Source organism: Branchiostoma belcheri, unplaced genomic scaffold (genome assembly GCF_001625305.1).
Source record: "Branchiostoma belcheri isolate BF01 breed outbred unplaced genomic scaffold, Haploidv18h27 scaffold322, whole genome shotgun sequence".
Classification (NCBI taxonomy): Eukaryota; Metazoa; Chordata; class Leptocardii; order Amphioxiformes; family Branchiostomatidae; genus Branchiostoma; species Branchiostoma belcheri.
The window spans coordinates 78,252-96,974 of record NW_017803935.1 but is presented as its reverse complement, the minus strand read 5'-3'; the positions used below and the strand labels follow the sequence as shown (position 1 = coordinate 96,974).

At 44.6% G+C, this 18,723-nt stretch overlaps 2 protein-coding genes across 2 annotated transcripts; one reads left to right on the top strand and one right to left on the bottom strand.

Moving 5' to 3' along the window:
- Positions 1 to 786: 786 nt before the first annotated feature.
- Positions 787 to 16,610, top strand: LOC109475065. Its single transcript, XM_019775606.1, has 11 exons — positions 787 to 1,027; positions 11,972 to 12,035; positions 12,778 to 12,831; positions 13,034 to 13,159; positions 14,452 to 14,532; positions 14,788 to 14,868; positions 15,115 to 15,195; positions 15,427 to 15,507; positions 15,731 to 15,811; positions 16,002 to 16,076; positions 16,489 to 16,610. The coding sequence occupies exons 2-11, from the start codon at positions 11,987 to 11,989 to the stop codon at positions 16,608 to 16,610; spliced, it is 831 nt and encodes a 276-aa protein (XP_019631165.1). The 5' UTR covers positions 787 to 1,027; positions 11,972 to 11,986.
- On the bottom strand, positions 7,745 to 11,305 carry LOC109475066. Its single transcript, XM_019775607.1, has 3 exons — positions 11,140 to 11,305; positions 10,941 to 11,018; positions 7,745 to 8,885 (listed from the first exon to the last, which is right to left on the bottom strand). Exons 1-3 carry the CDS (start codon positions 11,303 to 11,305, stop codon positions 8,311 to 8,313), a joined length of 819 nt encoding a protein of 272 aa, XP_019631166.1. The 3' UTR covers positions 7,745 to 8,310.
- Positions 16,611 to 18,723: the final 2,113 nt, after the last annotated feature.

Sequence of the window (18,723 nt, the reverse complement as noted above, 5' to 3'; positions counted from 1 at the left end):
GCGACCTCAAAAATCGCCGGCGACTAGTCGCTGATGTTAAGAACACGTTTCGCGTGTCAGCGAGCTTCGGCCGACTCCAAAAAATCGCCGGCGATCCCGAAAATTCGCGCGATGCTCGACGGAACATCGGGCGTACTACGGCCGTAAATGTCGTTTAGAGCTCGCCAACTAGTCGGCCGATCGATTTACGCGCAATGTGACGGGGGTATTAGCACATGTTGTTTTAACAGACAGCAACATTGAACAATAGAGCCAAGTCAACAGGCGTCGGCACGGTCCTTGAAATCAGGTTTCCCGCCGCCGTGCGTTTGGAAAAGACGCCGCGCCGTGGCTCATTCAAATTCGCTAGATTTTTTCCATGTCTTTACCCACGATTTTTGACCGTCAATGTTGACGGTAAGGACTAAACTTTTTACCGTCAGACGGGACAAATTACCGTCAATTGACGGTAAAACGGGCGCTGGCTAAAGCCCTGTTATGCAATAACTACAAACGTCGCTTTGTGCTTAGAATATTTGGTCTTTCAATGGCTTGTCAATAGAAACAATCAGTGGGAAAATATTTCAGCTCAGGTGATGGGCATGAGTTTGAAACACAGCTGTCCTTTTCGTGTGCAGTAGGCGTCGTTGTTTGAACGGTTCATTTCTGTTTTAACCTGAAATCCTGTTCGTGTTATTTACTTTTGCAGTAGACTGTAGACTGATTCGTGCTTAACGGTAGATTACATTTTTACCAGAAAACGCGTCGGCGTTATTTACTTGGAAATGATGTAATATTTTAAAGCTCCTCCCAAAACGTCAACTCCAGGTTACCTATGCCAATCATAGACCTGTCTTTTCCTCTATTCATGGTATTGTGGACACACTATTCCCCTAAAAGGTATGTTACATACATGAGTGGCAGAAACTTTGCATACTTACCTTTATAAAAAACATTAAATGAGCCACTGCACCTCAGAGCGCCCCGGTCCGTGAGAAGAGAACAACAGTTCAGGTTCTTGTGTTACCGCGCGCCGTCAACTGAACAAGTAAGTTCTAATTGTTACTTATCTAAAATATGATGTATACTACGTGTTCAATGATTCCCATTCCTCAGACTTTTCTACTTCTTCAACCGTAAGTATTGCTTAGTCATAAAAGGTTTAGAACCGATGATCTTCAGTGACTTTGGGACATAGTTTTACCCCTGTCTTCTAACTAAACAGTATTCACAAAGAAGTGTCGGATGTATCTTTAAACAGCGTCCACCATTGTGTTTGCTTTAAGCTAAATTTAAGCATATACAGTTAAGTGTTTGTAGTTTTTCTCGAAGTTAGTTGACGGTTTTCGTAAACACTGCTCAGTTAGTCAACTGTCCGATGTCGGCTTTAGTGTTGTAACAAACGCTGCCGGCAACAATAATGTATCTGTCGCCTAGGAACTAGTTTTATTTTAAAGAAACTAAAACTTACAAGCTTTTAGTAGACTTTCTAGCGCGGTAGGGAAATGTGCCGATAGCCTGTGGACTCATGTTGAGACGCCCGTGTCAGCTCGTTAGAACACCCTTTTACATCGATTTGGAAAAAAAAAGTCGTCAGTAGTCCAAAATTCCTAAGCACGGTGTCAGGTACACTCGTATGACTATGTTGCGACCGAACTGAGACCCTGTTAGGGCACGATCACATTTCCAAGCCGCGGCCCGGCCGGATTGCTTGCGTTAACGAAATATATAAAATTGGTATTAGGAGCATACACAAATAGTGCTCATGGTTAATTTTCTAAAACTTTTTTGTAAGTATTTTGCTGTCTTATAATCTTGTTCCAAACGGCTGTCCGGTCGGGCCCGGGTTGGGAAATGTGACCGCGCCTTTACCTGCAGCGGCCGCCTGGCAAAGCCATAGTCTCTTCTGCCACTGTCAGACAGCCGGCGCCTTGTTTGCAACCCGCGTTAAACCGAGCAAGGGAAAAAAGTTACCCCACAATCCTAACTTTTTTTCTCGTCGGGGACTTATCCGTGTTCGGCCGGCTCAAGACGCACTCGCTAGCTGCCTGCCACCGCAGTCAACGGAGCCCCTGCCCCGTTTATCCCCGTGGGACCGCAGGATTAGTCGGACACCCCGCTCGGTCGCCTTAGAATGCATGGCTTGGTCTACTGCTGTAAACAAACAAGACTGGAATACGATAAGCAGCCGAACGCGAGACAAAGTAACCGGCACCCCGAGGCACTCAGTTTAGAGCACCAGGGAGAATCCGGCAGGGAGGGCCGGGACGAGCAGTGACACGCCTCGCGGCGAACCGCAAGCCCGGTCCCAAGATCCAACTACGAGCTTTTTAACCGCAACAACTTTAATATACGCTATTGGAGCTAGGGTTACCGCGGCTGCTGGCACCAGACGTGCCTTCCAATAGATCCTCGTCAAAGGATTTAAAGTTTACCCATTCCAATTACGGGGCCTCTAATTGCTATTTTATTTAATTGTCATTCGCCATATTTTTCGCCACTACCGAGTCGGGAGTGGGTAATTTGCGCGCCTGCTGCCCTCCTTGGATGTGGTAGCCGTTTTTCAGGCTCCCTCTCCGGAACCGAACCCTGATTCCCCGTCACCCGTTGCCACCATGGTGGACACAGAATATACCATCGAAAGTTGATAGGGCAGACATCTGAATGATCTGTCGCCGGTGCGAAGACCGTGCGATCGGCTGGGTTATTCAGAGTTACCAAAGGGACCGGGGTAAATCCCAGGTTGGTCTTGGTCTGATAAATGCACGCCAGACTGTGAGGTCGGCGCCTCTTCCGCATGTATTAGCTCTAGAATTACCACAGTTATCTATCCATGTAGGATGTGACGATTAAAGGAACCATAACTGTTATAAAGAGCCATTCAGAGTTTCACTGAGTCGGTATAAAATTACAGGTGCATGGCTCAATCTTTGAGATAAGCATATGGCTACTGGCAGGATCTCCGGTGGCGAGGACGTCACGCCAGGCGGGGCTTCCCGCCGGAAGAAGATTGTCCAAGGCCCCGAGAGCATGCCCCCCGTGCACCGCAAGCCACTGCGTCCACCGACGACGTGGGTCGAGAGCAAGGACGCCAGCGGGCGGCGGGGTCCAGCGAGCGGGAGGTCCAGTTCACTCGATCGGCGAGGCTGCACTGCTCATTTCGTCGCTGGGCAGTTCGTCGCTGGCCGCGAACCCTCGGGAGCCTGAACGCAGAACTCCCGGCCACACCTTACCGCTGCTTCCCTCCCACGTCCGAGCTGTCCAGTCGGAAACGGTCCCGCACTCTCACGACAGACGCGTCTGTAGAGGAGGCAGACGGTCGGGTTTTTGACCGTCAAGTCCGCAAGGCGTACTCGCACCACGTGCTCGCACGCAGACGGAAGGGGCGAGAAGTTGGAGCGGCCGCCTCATACATATGTCGGCAAGACACTGGTTTTATTTTAAAGAAATTCAAACTCACAAGGTTATATTAGATATGTTTTAAATAAAAGTGTCAGGTAGACTTGTTTGACTCTGTTGCGACCAAACTGAGACCCTGTTAGGGCACGGTCACATTTCCAAGCCGCGGCCCGGCCGGATTGTTTGCGTTAACGAAATATATAAAATTTATACAAGGGGGATATACAAATAGTGCTCATGGTAAATTTTCTAAAAAATTTTTTTTTTTTTTTTTGTGAGTGTGTCTTATAATTTTCGTTCCAAACGGCTGCCCGGCCTGGCCCGGGTTGGGAAATGTGACCGCTTTTTTACCTCCAGCGGCCGCCTGGCAAAGACATAGTCTCTTCTGCCACTGTCAGACAGCCGGCGCTTTGTTCGCAACCCGCGTTAAACCGAGCGAGGGAGAAAAGTTACCCCACAATCCTAACTTTTTTTCTCGCCGGGGACTTATCCGTGTTCGGCCGGCTCAAGACGCACTCGCTAGCTGCCTGCCACCGCAGTCAACGGAGCCCCTACCCCGTTTATCCCCGTGGGACCGCAGGACTCGTCGGACACCCCGCTCGGTCGCCTGAGAATCCATGGCTTTGCCTACTACTGTAAAAAACAAGAATTTGGCGGGAACACGATAAGCATCCGAACTTTTTTCTACGATAATATAAGTAGCCGACAAGCTTTTAGTAGACTTCCTAGCGCGGTAGGGAAATGTGCCGATAGCCTAGCCTGTGGACTCATGTTGAGATGCCCGTGTCAGGTCGTTAGAACATCCCTATTACTTCGATTCGGAAAAAAAAGTCGTCAGCAGTCCAAAATACCTGAAAATGGCAAGAAACATGTCTTTATTTAGATATGTTTTAAATTACAAATGTCAGGTAGACTCGTTTGACTATGTTGCGACCGAACTGAGACCCTGTTAGGGCACGGTCACATTTCCAAGCCGGGGCCCGGCCGGGTTGTTTGCGTTAACGAAATATATAAAATTTGTATTAGGGGGATATACAAACAGTGCTCATGGTTAATTTTCTAAAACTTTTGTTGTATGTTTTGCTGTCTTATAAATTTCGTTCCAAACGGCCGCCCGGCCGGGCCCGGGTTGGGAAATGTGACCGCGCCTTTACCTCCAGCGGCCGCCTGGCAAAGCCATTAAATCGAGCGAGGGAGAAAAGTTACACCACAATCCTACCTTTTTTTCTCGTCGGGACTCATCCGTGTTCGGCCGGCTCAAGACGCACTCGCTAGCTGCCTGCCACCGCAGTCAACGGAGCCCCTTCCCCGTTTATTCCGGTGGGACCGCAGAACTCGTCGGACACCCCGCTCGGTCGCCTGAGAATGCATGGCTTGGTCTACTACTGTAAACAAACAAGACTTTGGCGGGAATACGATAAGCAGCCGAACGCGGGGCAAAGTCACCGGCACCCCGAGGCACTCGAGCACCAGGGAGAATCCGCCGGGCAGGGCCGAGACGAGCAGTGGCACGATTTCCAGCGGACCGCAAGACCGGTCCCAAGATCCAACTACGAGCTTTTTAACCGCAACAACTTTAATATACGCTATTGGAGCTTGAATTACCACGGCAGCTGGCACCAGACTTGCCCTCCAGTAGATCCTCGTTAAAGGATTTAAAGTGTACCCATTCCAATTACGGGGCCTCGAATTGCTATTTTATTTAATTGTCATTCGTATTGTTGTTTTGTTTTTTTTTCGTCACAACCTCCCCGAGTCGGGAGTGGGTAATTTGCGCGCCTGCTGCCTTCCTTGGATGTGGAAGCCGTTCCTCAGGCTCCCTCTCCGGAACCGAATCCTGATTTCCCGTCACCCGTTGCCACCATAGTGGACACAGAACATACCATCGAAAGTTGATAGGGCAGACATTTGAATGATCTGTCGCCGGTGCGAAGACCGTGCGATCGGCTGGGTTATTCACAGTTACCAAAGGGACCGGGGCGAATCCCGGGTTGGTCTTGGTCTGATAAATGCACGCCAGATCGTGAGGTCGGCTTCTTCCGCATGTATTAGCTCTAGAATTACCACAGTTATTCATGTAGGATGTGACGATTAAAGGAACCATAACTGTTATAAAGTATAAAGAGCCATTCAGAGTTTCACTGAATCGGTATAAAATTACAGGTGCATGGCTTAATCTTTGAGATAAGCATATGGCTACTGGCAGGATCTCCGATGGCGAGGACGTCACGCCAGCCTGCCGGAAGAAGATTGTCCAAGGCCCGGAAAGCATGTCCCCCTTGCACCGCAAGCCACTGCGTCCACCGAAGACGTGGGTCGAGAGCAAGGACGCCGGCGGGCGGCGGGGTCCAGCGAGCGGGAGGTTCACTCCACTCGACCGGCGAGGCTGCACTGCTCAGTTCGTCGCAGGGCAGTTCGTCGCTGGCCGTGAACCTTGGGGGGCTTAACGCAGAACTCCCGGCCACACCTTACCGTTGCTTCCCTCCAACGTCCGAGCTGTCCCGTCAGAAAAGGTCCCGCACTCTTATGACCGACGTGTCTGTAGAGGAGGCAAACGGTCGGGTTTTTGACTATTGAGTCCGCAAGGCGTAGTCGCACGCAGACGGATGGGACGAGCAGTCACCGTTGGGTCGGTCGATACCTCCGCGGAGGCATGCCCCGGCGCTGAACGCCCTTGGCACGGCCGACTTCGCTCGCGACCCCTCCTTTCAAGCCTGTTGTCCACCTCTGGCTGCCGTAGCTGGCAGTGGCAGCCTGGTCGTTGGGGTAGCAAAACGACTGAAGAGATTGTGGGATGAACCGCGGCCCACCGTCCTCTACCTCTCAACAGGCCGGCCGGGGCCAGAAAAGGGGAGAGATAAGTCGATCCATCCCTGTCGTTTCCCGAGCTAGTAAACAAACGACCACTCTCTCAAGGTAGGTCGACCAACCCGTGCATTGTCAGACACCTGTAAAGGACCATTTTCTAAAATTTACCGAGACTCGCCCACGGGCAACCGGCCCGCCAAGCCAGGTCACCACTCCCGGTCCCGGTCCGCAAGTCCAATGGCGGCAAGCCCCGTTGAGTCTGCCGTACGCCGTTAAATCACCGACACACTGCTGAAGCACGCAGCGGCCGCGCTGCCTTTAGCCGCGCTGCCGAAGATCTGCTATGAAATTTGGGGCACACCCCATTGTTCAATGGTCCATATACTACTACTTCTACTACTATATATCTGGCAACAACTTGGTATAACTTTATTTCGCGTCGGTGTTGTTGCCATGGACAACAAAAGGCCACATACCTTAATTATGTATCATATGCATCACATTTTTGTAAAAGTTTTGTTGCATACCCTTTAAGGAAAGGCTTTTTAGACGTCTTCAGCCAGTAAAAAACGTTTACAGCTTCATGATTTAATTTTACTTGTACACCATCCACTTTAACCTAGACATGCGAAATTAGTCTCAAGCCTGACGGGGGGTAAATATCATTTTTATTATACAACAAGAGTTCCACGATCTCATACCTTCGCCAAATGATGTTAACCCTTGCGGTGGACAAATTATACAATTTTAATCATTGATTTCGCAAATAAGAGCCTCATTTGCATGTATTATATATTAGTCGATCATATTCTCCACCCAATAACAGCCTTATCTTAACAAAAAGACTATTATAGCACTTCCTCATAAATTATGCAAATAAGGTCATGATTTGAATAAATTATGTTTATTGATGTTCACATTCACTTAACTTCCAAATGTAACAAGTATGAAATTCCCAGCAGTTACAACTATGAAATTATAAGAATATCCCATTAATTATGCAAATTAGGTCTTTATTTACATAATCTGTATCTTAAGATGTTTTTTCTCATTCTCAATTACATGTCACAAGTGTTTTAACAGTCCTATTTTGGAACAAAGCAGATTTATAGAATTTATTCATTAATTATGCAAATTAGGTCCTGATTTGCATAATTGTCATCTTATTATGTCAAGCATCACTTCAGCTACCTACATACCAAAAATCATGACACTGCGTCAACCGGTTCTTGATTTATCATCCTTCGAAGATTTTTCAACAAATGCTCCTGCAGTTCCAGAACAAGCCGCTAGGGGACCCAAACTCATTTCACTTCTTCCCTAGCCCAAGAGCTGCCTGTCATCCAAAATTCGTGACCCTAGCATGTTCAGATCACGAGATATCAAAACCGGAAGTTCTGCTGCAGTACCTAGGAAAGCCGCCAGGGGGCCCAAAATCTAATCATTTCTAGCTCTTATGAAGACCTACCCACCTACCAAGTTTCATGACAATGCATATTAAGCTTCTTGAGTTATGCTGTTCACAGACAAACAAACAGACAAACAGACGGACAAACGCTACTGAAAACATAACCTTCTTGGCGAAGGTAATAAACAATGACACAAAACAATTTCTCCAAACCCCCAGACAGGTAGTGGGACGTAGGATAAGGCTAACTACATAGGAGGTACAACTTATGCTCGAAAGTGAAGGAAGGTGTTTTAACTAATGTAAGGCGTTAGCCATTGTCTTTACTGTCCATAGGCGGCCTTTGAGAGATACACTAGTGTAGCGCTGGTAGGCACTAGACTTCCAGTCGCCTTGGAGTTTGATTAGTTCAGGTGGGAGTCCGCATTCTGACGCCCATGTCGCAGCGCCACGTCGGAAACTGTGGCCACTGTACGCGGAGTCCGGGTAGCCACATTGTCTGAGTAAAGTCCGCAATGTAGTGACGAAAGGTTTGTGTGTCAGGGGAGTAAATCCAGGCCCCGTTTCCTGGGGAGAACAGACGCTGGTCCGTCCGGCTCGGCCGTGTCCGTCAGGGAGAATGCCTTTTCCACCGCTGTGGTAGGGCATAGGGGAGAGTCCGTTATTCGCGGGATGGGGATAAGGAGAGTCCGTTCTTTGAACTGGATCGTTTTGCTTCAGCGCACTGTGATGACGGCACCCCTGTCCCTGTCAAAGTATCGAAAGTCCCTCCTGCACAGCTGTTTTGTAGCGTCGAAGTCCTTTGCTGTTTTCGGTAGGACGTTAGATTTACGGAAGAACGAGAAGAAAGCAACCCCACAGGCTGCCCAGAATACTACATGGTAGGCCCAGGAGAAATCCAGTTTGTTGTGGATGGCGCGCAGGATTGACGGAGTTATCGGAAGCTTTTGTTGGTCGCTGTCGCCATGGTGACGGCGGATTCCGCGCAGAGTTGTTTGCAGTAGCCAATTGTCCTGTAAAGGGTTCTCGTATCCTGCCTCTTGATGAAAGATGCGTATGATATTGAGGTAGCCGACGATGCTACTAAATTTTAGTGTCCTCGCCAGGAACACTGCGTACCTACAGATGTTTTTGCTGGTCGCCGGCACGGGCACATATTTGTGATATATGCAGAATCTTAGGTAGGCCCGCTGCTGAGATCGGTATGTTGACTTGGTTGATTCGGCGTAAACCCCGGACCGGAAGCGCTGGATGTCCGTGTCCAGGGAAGGCTCGCTATCCAGGATGTGGCCTGCGGAGGCAAAATAGATAACGCGTTAGTGGAGACAGGGGGATGGTCACACTTGATCTGTATGACATCTGAGTTCTGCCTAATCCACTGCTCTAAGTCACTTTCCGCTCGGATGGCACACGTGGGATCTGTTAGTCGCGACAACGCGTCTGCAAGGGTATTCTCTGTGCCTTTCACATGACGCGCATTCATGAGGAAGTTGTTTGTAGCTGAGATCCAGAACAGCTCTCGGATGTGTCGCATGAAAGACGGCGATGGGGAGGTGCCGTTAGGAGGATTGTGTAGAGTTCCTTCTCGTTTATGTGGCTGTCACACATGTGGGGTTCATCCGCTTCCCAGTGAACATAAAACCAGTCTCCGCCATAGAAACCCGCTCCGCCGCTGTTAACACGCATCAGTGCAGGGATAGGTTGCTTGTCAATGAAATACGCAATCCCATTAAAAGTCGTCCTAAACTTAGTCCACCATTTCAAGTCCGCTCTCGCGTCGCTTGTCAGTCGTCCGAGATGGTTGGGGTGCCGCAAAGTTTTTGCCAGTTCAATCAGCCGCCGTATAAAAGCCCGCCACGCACAACTCTCGCCGCCCAATTTAACTTGCCCAGCAAGCTGAGTAAGTCCCGCTTTGACACACGCTTCCGCCCGCTAATGTCACAGAGTAGGGTTCACGTAGAGTAGGGTTCGCAGTTTGGTTAATTTGTCTACAGGTAGAGACAGTGTTCTCTCCGCCGCATCTATATCGATTCCGAGGAATGTAAGCCTTCACGTGGGGAAGATTACTTTACGCCAATTAATCTCAAACCCTAAGTGTTGTAGCAGTTCAAGCAATGTCTCAAAGGCGAGACGACATTCCTCATACGTTGCATCGATAATGTGGAAGTCGTCCAATTGTATGGTATCCGCGTCGCTTCATGATACGTCAAACTGACTGAGATATCCTATGAAATATTTCTGGCGCCTTCCGGGCACCAAAAGGAAGACGTTTGTCTACAAGAAAAGTGTACTCACAGTCTCCTTGAAACCGCCACTTCAGTCCAGTTGCGCTGTATTTGGATGGGTGGATGGGTACTGACCTATACGCGCTCTTGAGGTCAATCTTTGCCATGTACGAGCCGTCCGCGAGCATGCTTACTGCATCATCAATCGACTGGTAACTAAAATGTACCGATTCGACGTAATAATTAAGGGCTGATCCAGTCATGAATGAGACCTACGTCCGCAGAGTCTGCCTTGGGGATCGCGCTGAGTCCGCTAACTTTGGTCGGTTTTTCCCTGCGTCGCTCGTAGTTTCCTTTTGCAAGTTCATTCCGAAGTTGCATCTCGACTTTCTCGCGTGTGGTGGGGTCGGGCACCGATTTGTAGTTGTCACATTCTGCGGGAGAAAGATTGTTATCTTCAGTAAGAATTCGAAATCCGTGTTTTAAGCCGTCCAATAAGAATTCTCTATCGTCGTCCATTTCCAATGCCGTTGTCATGTTGGAAGGTTGAGTGGTGACTGGAGTTGCTATTTAGACTTTTTGTGTTCGCACTGTGGGTGGGGTTCTCCACACCCCGGGGTTATGCAGACATGGGTATAGTTCCATGATGGTCGCCGACATCCACTCGGGTTTTGAAAGTTGCGACAGATCTCCTGCCCCTCTGCTGTTTTCGCCCGGTCGGTACCAGGTTTGCCGTGCCCTAGGGTTGTGCGGCTTGGCAGCGGGGCCTGGCTCCGTAGGAACCGGGAGAGGAGTTGCTCGGAATCCCTGCCCCAGCGGAAACCGTGGCGGTGCTGGTTCATGCGATACTGGTTGTCGTACAGCATTACTGATGCAGTGTCATAAACCTCGAACAGCTCAGACACCTTAACTGTGTATCCGAGGTAGTCGGCAATGTCTTGTCTTGTCTGCAGTTTATTACCGCGGATAAGGGCGTCCCTGATCTCGAATATTCTCTAACTTAGGCCGGGTACGGGACGTGCGTAGAATGATAGCCGTCTGGCCGTCACGGGCGACCTCGTGGTCGGTCTCGGGTTGAGTATACTAGTCGACAAAGTCAGGTATGAGGAGTGGTTTCTCACCTGGCTTTACAGAGGGGTTGTCGTCGCTGGCCTGGACCTGGGTCGCCTGAGTCGCTCCTGCTAGCAGGTCTCCCGTGTCTTATATTTGTCCGAGGATGGCAGTCACGGCAGTCCTGCTTCAGGTCATCCAGAGTGACCTTCGCCTTCGCGGCCGCTGGCACTGGTACTGTTCCCGCCTGGAGCTTGGCCGTGGCCTTACACAGAAGGGCGTACTGCCCGACTGTCAGCTTCAGCTGTTGTAGAATTGCTGGCGTAACGCATGACAAGGCAAGGTCCTCATCGGCAAGGTCTGCGTCCTCTAGTGCCTTGATTGTGGTCGACGTCAGCTTTGACGTGTCAGACCATGCTTTGAAGTCGAATGACATGATCGATAGAGCAAGGACTAGAGCTAGAGCTTCGAACGTCCGCCGCGCGCTGAGTCAGGCTGGGAATGACTTTCCCAGCCTGGTCAGGCATGCGGCCTGGCATGCAGTGTGGAAACAATTAGCAACGCTCGTTAACTACGCTATATGCCATGGGGTCGACTCAAGTTGTCAAAATCTAAATAAACAAACTTTATTTTCTACTAAAAATTTTGTGGCTCTACGACATCACACACACACGTCCCATGATTACCTAAAAGTCTGAATAGGGTTGAAATCCCGAATTCTTTTGTGATTCTGTCATTAACTCTCAGGTTTGTTCAATTATCCGTTCTTATCTTTTATCTTCGGAAAATGATCGGGTGTATTTGTAAACTGACACTTCAACCAAATCAAATACAGTATTAAATCACATCTAATCTGTAGATATTATTACTAAACACTAATTTCCCATGGTTCATGGTGGGATGTTTCATATATTGGTGACTTTTAAGGACTGCAGACGTAAATGTGTAAACAACAAATGTGTTTTCCAGTTTTTCACGCATTCCGATCAAGCACCTCTCCCAATACTGTTAGACACTGAGGTAGATAGTTAATGTGTGCTTACTGTATTTGTTTATTTGCCACATGGGTGCCATTTGTAATTGAGATGTGTGTTTTCCCCAGGTACAATAGACAACAATGAGGACCCCAACACTGGTCGTGGCCATCATCCTGGCCATGGCTATGGGTATGTACTGTATTCTCTCTTTCTGAATATAACGACATTTTAATAGTTTGATTAAAACGAGTGATTATTAAAAGCCGGCCTTGGCGCACAGAATAAGAAAAAGAAAATATAACACTATGTTTGACCATAATCATTGCAGCAGACAGATCAAGCAACAATAAGGATTTTTCCAGTTATGGAAGTAAAGATTGCCGAAGTAATGTCACCCTTACTAGTTAAAATATTCTGTTCCCAATAATTGCGTTTTGTAAACAAAGGTTCAATGTTGTTATGCTTAAGGTTGATATTGAAATAATGTCAATGTTTTGGATTGACCTTGGAAGAAGGGATGATATAATGCGTGTTTTTATGTTTTTGTTGTCTTTTGAACATTCCAAGAAAACTGCAACATATACTGACGAATGAAAAGCATATACCGAAAATATCAGAACCCCCTCCCCCACCTGAGAGCGAAATGGAGCAAAAGATAAAAAAATAAAAGGCGATACGATAAAAACACCACAGAGAAGAAACTCAAAGATTGGCAAGCCTTTGCTGGCAAAACAAACTTAGCCTTGCGTGCACTTGTCATGCAAACAGAGATGTATTTACAAACCCATTGTGAGGGATGCAGTAGGGTGCTGACCGACTCTTATAGTTCGGCCAGGCTGCTCTTACAGTTTGGCCGGACAGCTAGGACGGCGTCTTAACGGCGGCGTCTTGCTTGACGACGTCTTAACGCAATTTTATTATTTTGTCATAGCGGGGGATTCTGCCAACATAGAGAGGCTCCTGCATCAGCTCCGATTGCTAGCAGGTTAGGTGACGCTTTGCAAATTATTTTCTTTTATAGTCTCTCTCCCATTAATAAAGTATATATGTTTCACTCTTTTTTTAAATAAATCAGGTATTAGTAAGCTGTTACAAGCAAAACACTTCATGATGAACTTATTGTTGTAGAAAATGCACGACAGCTGTGACTTGATTTATAACGTGTTCTATTAACATCTTGTATGTAGGTGAGGAAACCATGGATGATGCCTCAATGACTCACACCAAAGGAAAATCTGTCGACACTGAAGAGACCCAGCTTTTGGACCTTGTAAAGAAGTTGAGTCTTGAGTCGAAAGAACCGGAGCCCATTGGTGAGTAGAAGTATTTATTTGTTAAATGGTTTGTTGTGTTTATATGTGTTTGTGGGCCTGTTTTCTAATTAATTGATTTGATTACATTTAGCTGGTAGTTACATTAGGTTGAGAATAACACATTAACCTTCAGAGTAGGCAACCGTGGAAGATATTAAAAATTGAGGTAAATTTGACTGTAGTAGGATGAGCTACACTTTTCCATACTATGTGCCTTGCGAGTAGAAAACCATTCGTGTGACTTATAAATGTTTCCATAAAGAACGCAAAATAGTAGTAAAGTCACTATTGAAGAAAGTTTTTAGCATAATACTGACCAGATCGTTTTAATGCTATCGGGGTTTCCGAACTAGACCTGGACAAAAACGTCCGAACCAGATCAAAAGTAAAACGACCCACAAAATGCAACAAGACTAAAGAATAAAAGAAACACTTCATGCTGCAAAAAGATATACTTAATGTTGAAAAGTCAAAACAATCTCCCTTTTTTCAAATTGCTGTAGACATACACACTTTTAGCACTAAAAGTCACTATCATTGACAAAGCTATTTGTTGTGTTAAACTGCTGTTTTCATAATTATACAGAATAAGGGTCTAAATCTTTTTTAAAGTTAATTGAAAGAAAAAGATTATTCTCTAGTAAAAATTGATGTTTTGATGTTGGAAATTTCTATCGGCAATTGTGTTCCTTGAAGTATTGAGAACTGCAGTTTGGTGACTGTGCAATCAGAGACACCAGCCGAACAGCTGTGTTCCGTTGTCAGGCTCTTAACTTAGTAGGTCAATGTGGTCTGTGCATTGTATTTACTTGTTTGGAGGAGGTTGACTTATTTAGTTTTCTGTGCAACATACATGTAACTGAAATTAGTTATCTTCTTGCCCAGTCGCTGACATCACATGTTAACGGCATGGTAGCCAGGTGTAGACTCTAATCAATGACAGCTTACACCAAGGAGGCTAAAACTTGTCAACAAATCTTTATTCAATGATTTTATAGCCCAGCTTTCGTTTTAATGTTCGAAGTACAGGCGATAAAGAAAATTAAAGGTATAAATAAAAAGACAAATATATTTTTAGTTTTCAATTCACTTGGAATTAATTGGTTATCACCAGTATGGTTTATGTTGTTGAGCTATTCCACTTGACTTTGCTGTATCGAAAATCTTAATTATTTAATCATAAAAGAGCATAACATGGAACTGAACATTTCAATTGATTATTGATAGAATTTCCTAAAACCAACAGCATATTTTTAGTAATTAACGAATTTTAGCATCCTCCGTAAACACAGATGGGGATGTGAATGGAGAAGGAGACACAGATGTAGATCCGAACTACGAGATGGCGGAAACTCAAGATCCAACTTTAAAAGGTGAGACTGTCATTTACAGTAACATGTCATTCTTATTACATTCTACTGTAGCGATATTTATCAAATGTCGGTTAAGTGACCGCTGTATTTTTCCAATTATGTTTTTATTGAGGTACTTACGTCCCAACTACTTTCATTCCTGAGAGTACTGCATTTGTTAAGAAATAATGCGAGTCTTAAAGATTCGTATTTTGTGAAACAATTATTTAGTGGCCTGGTCATTAATGTCCTTATTCCATGTTCTATTAACTACAGACTTCAGTGGTCAAAAGGTTCCGGATGTAGAGGAGAACTACGACATGGCAGGACTTGGAGATCAAAACCCGACTTCAGAAGGTAACGATGGTCACCACGTCCCTTATACATTACATGTAAAAACACCTTTATCCCCTTACTAACGATGTGCCATTACGGTTCAGGGATAGTTGTCTTTAAAAGCGTTTATCTTACCCTAACACATTTATCTATTATCTATCCTTTGTAATAGAATTACGTTAAACGTAAAATGAAATGGTTGTTTCCAAGAACAAACACCATTTTGCACAATAATTAAAGCATACCTTCATGTTCTACCACACGCAGAGGGGGAGGCAGAAGGAGGCGAAGTTACTGAGCAGAACTACGACCAGTCAGAAACCGGAGAAGAATATTCAACTTCAACAGGTAACACCTATCATTTTCACTAATATACAATATTTTTAGCACCTATCATTTTTAATCATTACATTTGAAATATCTAATGGCGTTAAATGACATCGGATGTCACTGATGTTAACCATGCGTTGTTTTTCTTATCCAAGATCATCATATTAGATTGAACTTGACGTGATACGTTTAATCGTATACCATCATATTACGTAACGTAGGCAATTTATACACACTTTATTCCTACAGAAGATGGTAGTGAACAGGCCCCAGATTTTGGACAGAACTACGACATGACAGGATTTCAAAATCAAGATTCGACTTCAGAAGGTAACGATGGTCATCCCGACTTTATTACAAAATATCTGTGAACACCTTAATGGTCATGGATCATCATCCTTAAAAAGAGTTTTACTTTATCTAACCTAAAGGCACCTCTGCATGTGTTGTCTACCTTTTCTAAGGGAATAAACGTTACGTAAAACTTTTAAAAATGATCGGGTTGTTACCTAAACAAACATTAAAGCATATTTGCATGTTCTACCACACGTAGGGGTGGAGGAAGAAGGAAGCACGGATGTAGAGCAGAACTACGACGTGGCGAAAATTGGAGAAAAAGATTCTACTTTAAAAGGTAACAGCTATCGTATATCATTTTCCCTTACAGACCATCTTATTAGGACCCAACATCACAAATATCTAAAGGCGGTAAATGACTAACTTTTAATTTTCCTCAACTATGCTTTATTTTCATCACATTAGATTTTATTTTACAAACATAACGGAACTTGATATCTAGCTATTTCATGTTGCATAATTTACAGAAGATGAACAGGCCCCAGATGTAGGACAGAACTACGGCATGACAGGACGTGAAGATCAGGATCCAACTTCAAAAGGTAACGACTATGCTTTTAACTAAGAATGTACGATTACCGCTCAGGCATATTCTTTTATGAGTGTTTTCCTTCATTTTACCCTAACACGACTATGTGTTGTCTGACGTTTCTAAATGTTGTTTCCTAGATCTAGCGCCATACTGCACTGTTATAAACTGTATGTGCATGTTCTATCACGCACAGAAAGGGGCGTATACTATAAATCATATGTAATGAGAGACGATGACTACTTGCTGTCAGCAATATTTTCAAATTTACCCCAAGTTCTACTTCCCTTATTTCTTTTTCCATCTCCATTATTATAGATTATTTTGACATAATGGGATTCTAGAAGATGTGTATTTTTTTCGTAGTACAAATTTTATATAACTTGGTAATTAATATCCATATTGCATGCTCTTATCAATTACAGAAGTCGGTGGTGAAAAGGGTCCGGATGTAGAGCAGAAGTACGACATGACAGGTCGTGAAGATCCAGATCAGACTTTAAGAGGTAAGGATGGTCATCATGTTATTATAACAGAATTTTATTAATGCCAAGATTGTTTTCTTTTTTTTTTATTTACATAGGGTTGAGAGCATCTTACAGAAATGTGCTCATAAGAATTATTTGCTCATAAAACATTAAGATGGCACAGATGGCGTGACAAATCCAAATGTATAATGGACAGAAAATAAAAAGGGCTGACGCTCTAATAGAACCTATAACTTCATGAGATTGTCACAATCTTGTAATGTGATGAAATGAAACACAATATAGACGATACGGCAATTTGTAGAATATGAGAGCAAAGCGTGCAAAGGGTGGTCTCATTTGAGTTGAATCTGTCAAAGGGGAGTATGTTTTTAAGATGTAAGCAGGTCATGGAAATATTTTGGTCATTTTATTAATGTTTAACAGTACAAGTAGTGTTCTAGTGTCTCATTAGATACCCACATCTGCACATAGGACTAGTGATACAGTAATACTGGAACAGGTGGTAGTTCAGCTGTCAGCTTAGATGTATTGCATAATGTCTGTGGTCGTGTGGATAATGCGGATGTCTGAGTACGCAAGCAAAGCTTGTTTTTGCTGTTGATTTTACCCCAAATTGGCAATTAAAGAGGTTGAAGAAACCAAACTCAGTTGGCCTTGTAGCTGAAGAAAGAAACAATTCGTCTCACATACAGTTATTGTCCTTCCGAATCATTCCGCGGCAGAGACGGTCGCTAGACTAGAGGGTGTGCAGCTTCGAATAGAAACCCCAGACTCCACAAGAAGCCTTTTAAGCTCTTAGGAATTCTGTTTTTAGAGGTTTACCATGACATAGATACCATGTACTTCCGTACTTTCAGGAATACATGGCTGGCTAAACACGATAACTTAAGGAGGCCTAAAAGGATGGCCTTGCTATGTGATAAGTGTGTGGCTCTTGACGAGACTTTAAAATGGTTAGATTTTGCCCCTCCCCGCGGAATTTTATGGTACTGCATCGTAACTTCCGGTTTTAAAAATAGCATGATCCAGACACGCTAACCTTACAGATTCGTATGGTAGATGGCTCTTTTGTTTAAGACGTGGTGACGCAAGTTTAGACCCCATTACATATTGACTGATGAAACTATTTTTTGCTTGGTTCAACAGCAATCCCAACAAACTTTACTCGTCAGTGAGTGAAATTGCAAAATTGTTTCGAGAGTAGCATGTTGTGTCCAAGATAAGTTTATCCTATTGCTCTCAGCATATTTAATGAAAATAAATGCGAATGGTATTTCGATATAAAACTACTGTCAACTATTTTGATAGTAATTGACATTAGGTATTGCCATCAAATTAGAAATGTTTCCAATTTTTAGACAAGTTTAATAACTGTTACAAAATACTGTATTGAAAACTCAGCAGTTCATTCTTGACAACAGACAAAAAAGCCATAAACAGACTAAAAGCCATTACTACATGTTTGTTGTCCTGCACCACTGTGACATCTCCGGGATCAACAATATTGCACCAATCAAAAAGTTTGAGAAACGAAACAAAAATAACTAAATAGCAAGAATCATAACGGGGGCACTCATAAAACACACTGTTAAATTGACTTGCATGAAATATTACAGTTATTAACCCCCCCCCCCCACACACACACACACATGCAATAGCTGCTGCCATGGAGAAGCAACTAGAGCTTTTGGAGAGGGCGGAGGATATCCTTTATGATCTGCAGGATATAACAGGTAACCATCATGATCTTTGTTGCCTCAATAGCAAATTCCTCTTGCGTTAGATTTAATAAAGAGCTGAAGAACTTACATAGGACTTAATTGATGTTAAATTGCCTTCAAATAGTTGCAATTAAACTGAAGTCTTACAATAATATAGATCTTTACATTTTCTTACAGGGGAAGGGCATGCCTTTGACGGTAGGGCAGCAGATAATGCAGAGACTCCTACTGTTGCAGAAGAAAAGGAAAATGATGAAGGACTAATCATGAAGAAAGGTTGTGAAGACCATCAGGTAATGGGATAGGTCTATTGAAAATTTCAGTATGGTAAAAATATTCTAAACGATGTGCGTTATGTTCAGTCTGAATAATCTTTTTTGTCATTCTGTGCTGTATTCAGTGGCAAGCAGCATTTTAGTAGAAATTCTAAGCATCCTTATAAGCTCTT

Coding starts and splice junctions, on each gene's coding strand:
- LOC109475066 (XM_019775607.1), bottom strand. CDS start 11,305: ATGTCATTCGACTTCAAAGCATGGTCTGACACGTCAAAGCTGACGTCG. Junction 11,019..11,139: donor CGGGCAGTACGCCCTTCTGT/GTAAGGCCACGG, acceptor GACAAATATAAG/ACACGGGAGACCTGCTAGCA. Junction 8,886..10,940: donor CAACCCCTCTGTAAAGCCAG/GTGAGAAACCAC, acceptor TTGCCTCCGCAG/GCCACATCCTGGATAGCGAG.
- LOC109475065 (XM_019775606.1), top strand. CDS start 11,987: ATGAGGACCCCAACACTGGTCGTGGCCATCATCCTGGCCATGGCTATG. Junction 14,533..14,787: donor TCAAGATCCAACTTTAAAAG/GTGAGACTGTCA, acceptor TATTAACTACAG/ACTTCAGTGGTCAAAAGGTT. Junction 15,812..16,001: donor AAAAGATTCTACTTTAAAAG/GTAACAGCTATC, acceptor CATAATTTACAG/AAGATGAACAGGCCCCAGAT.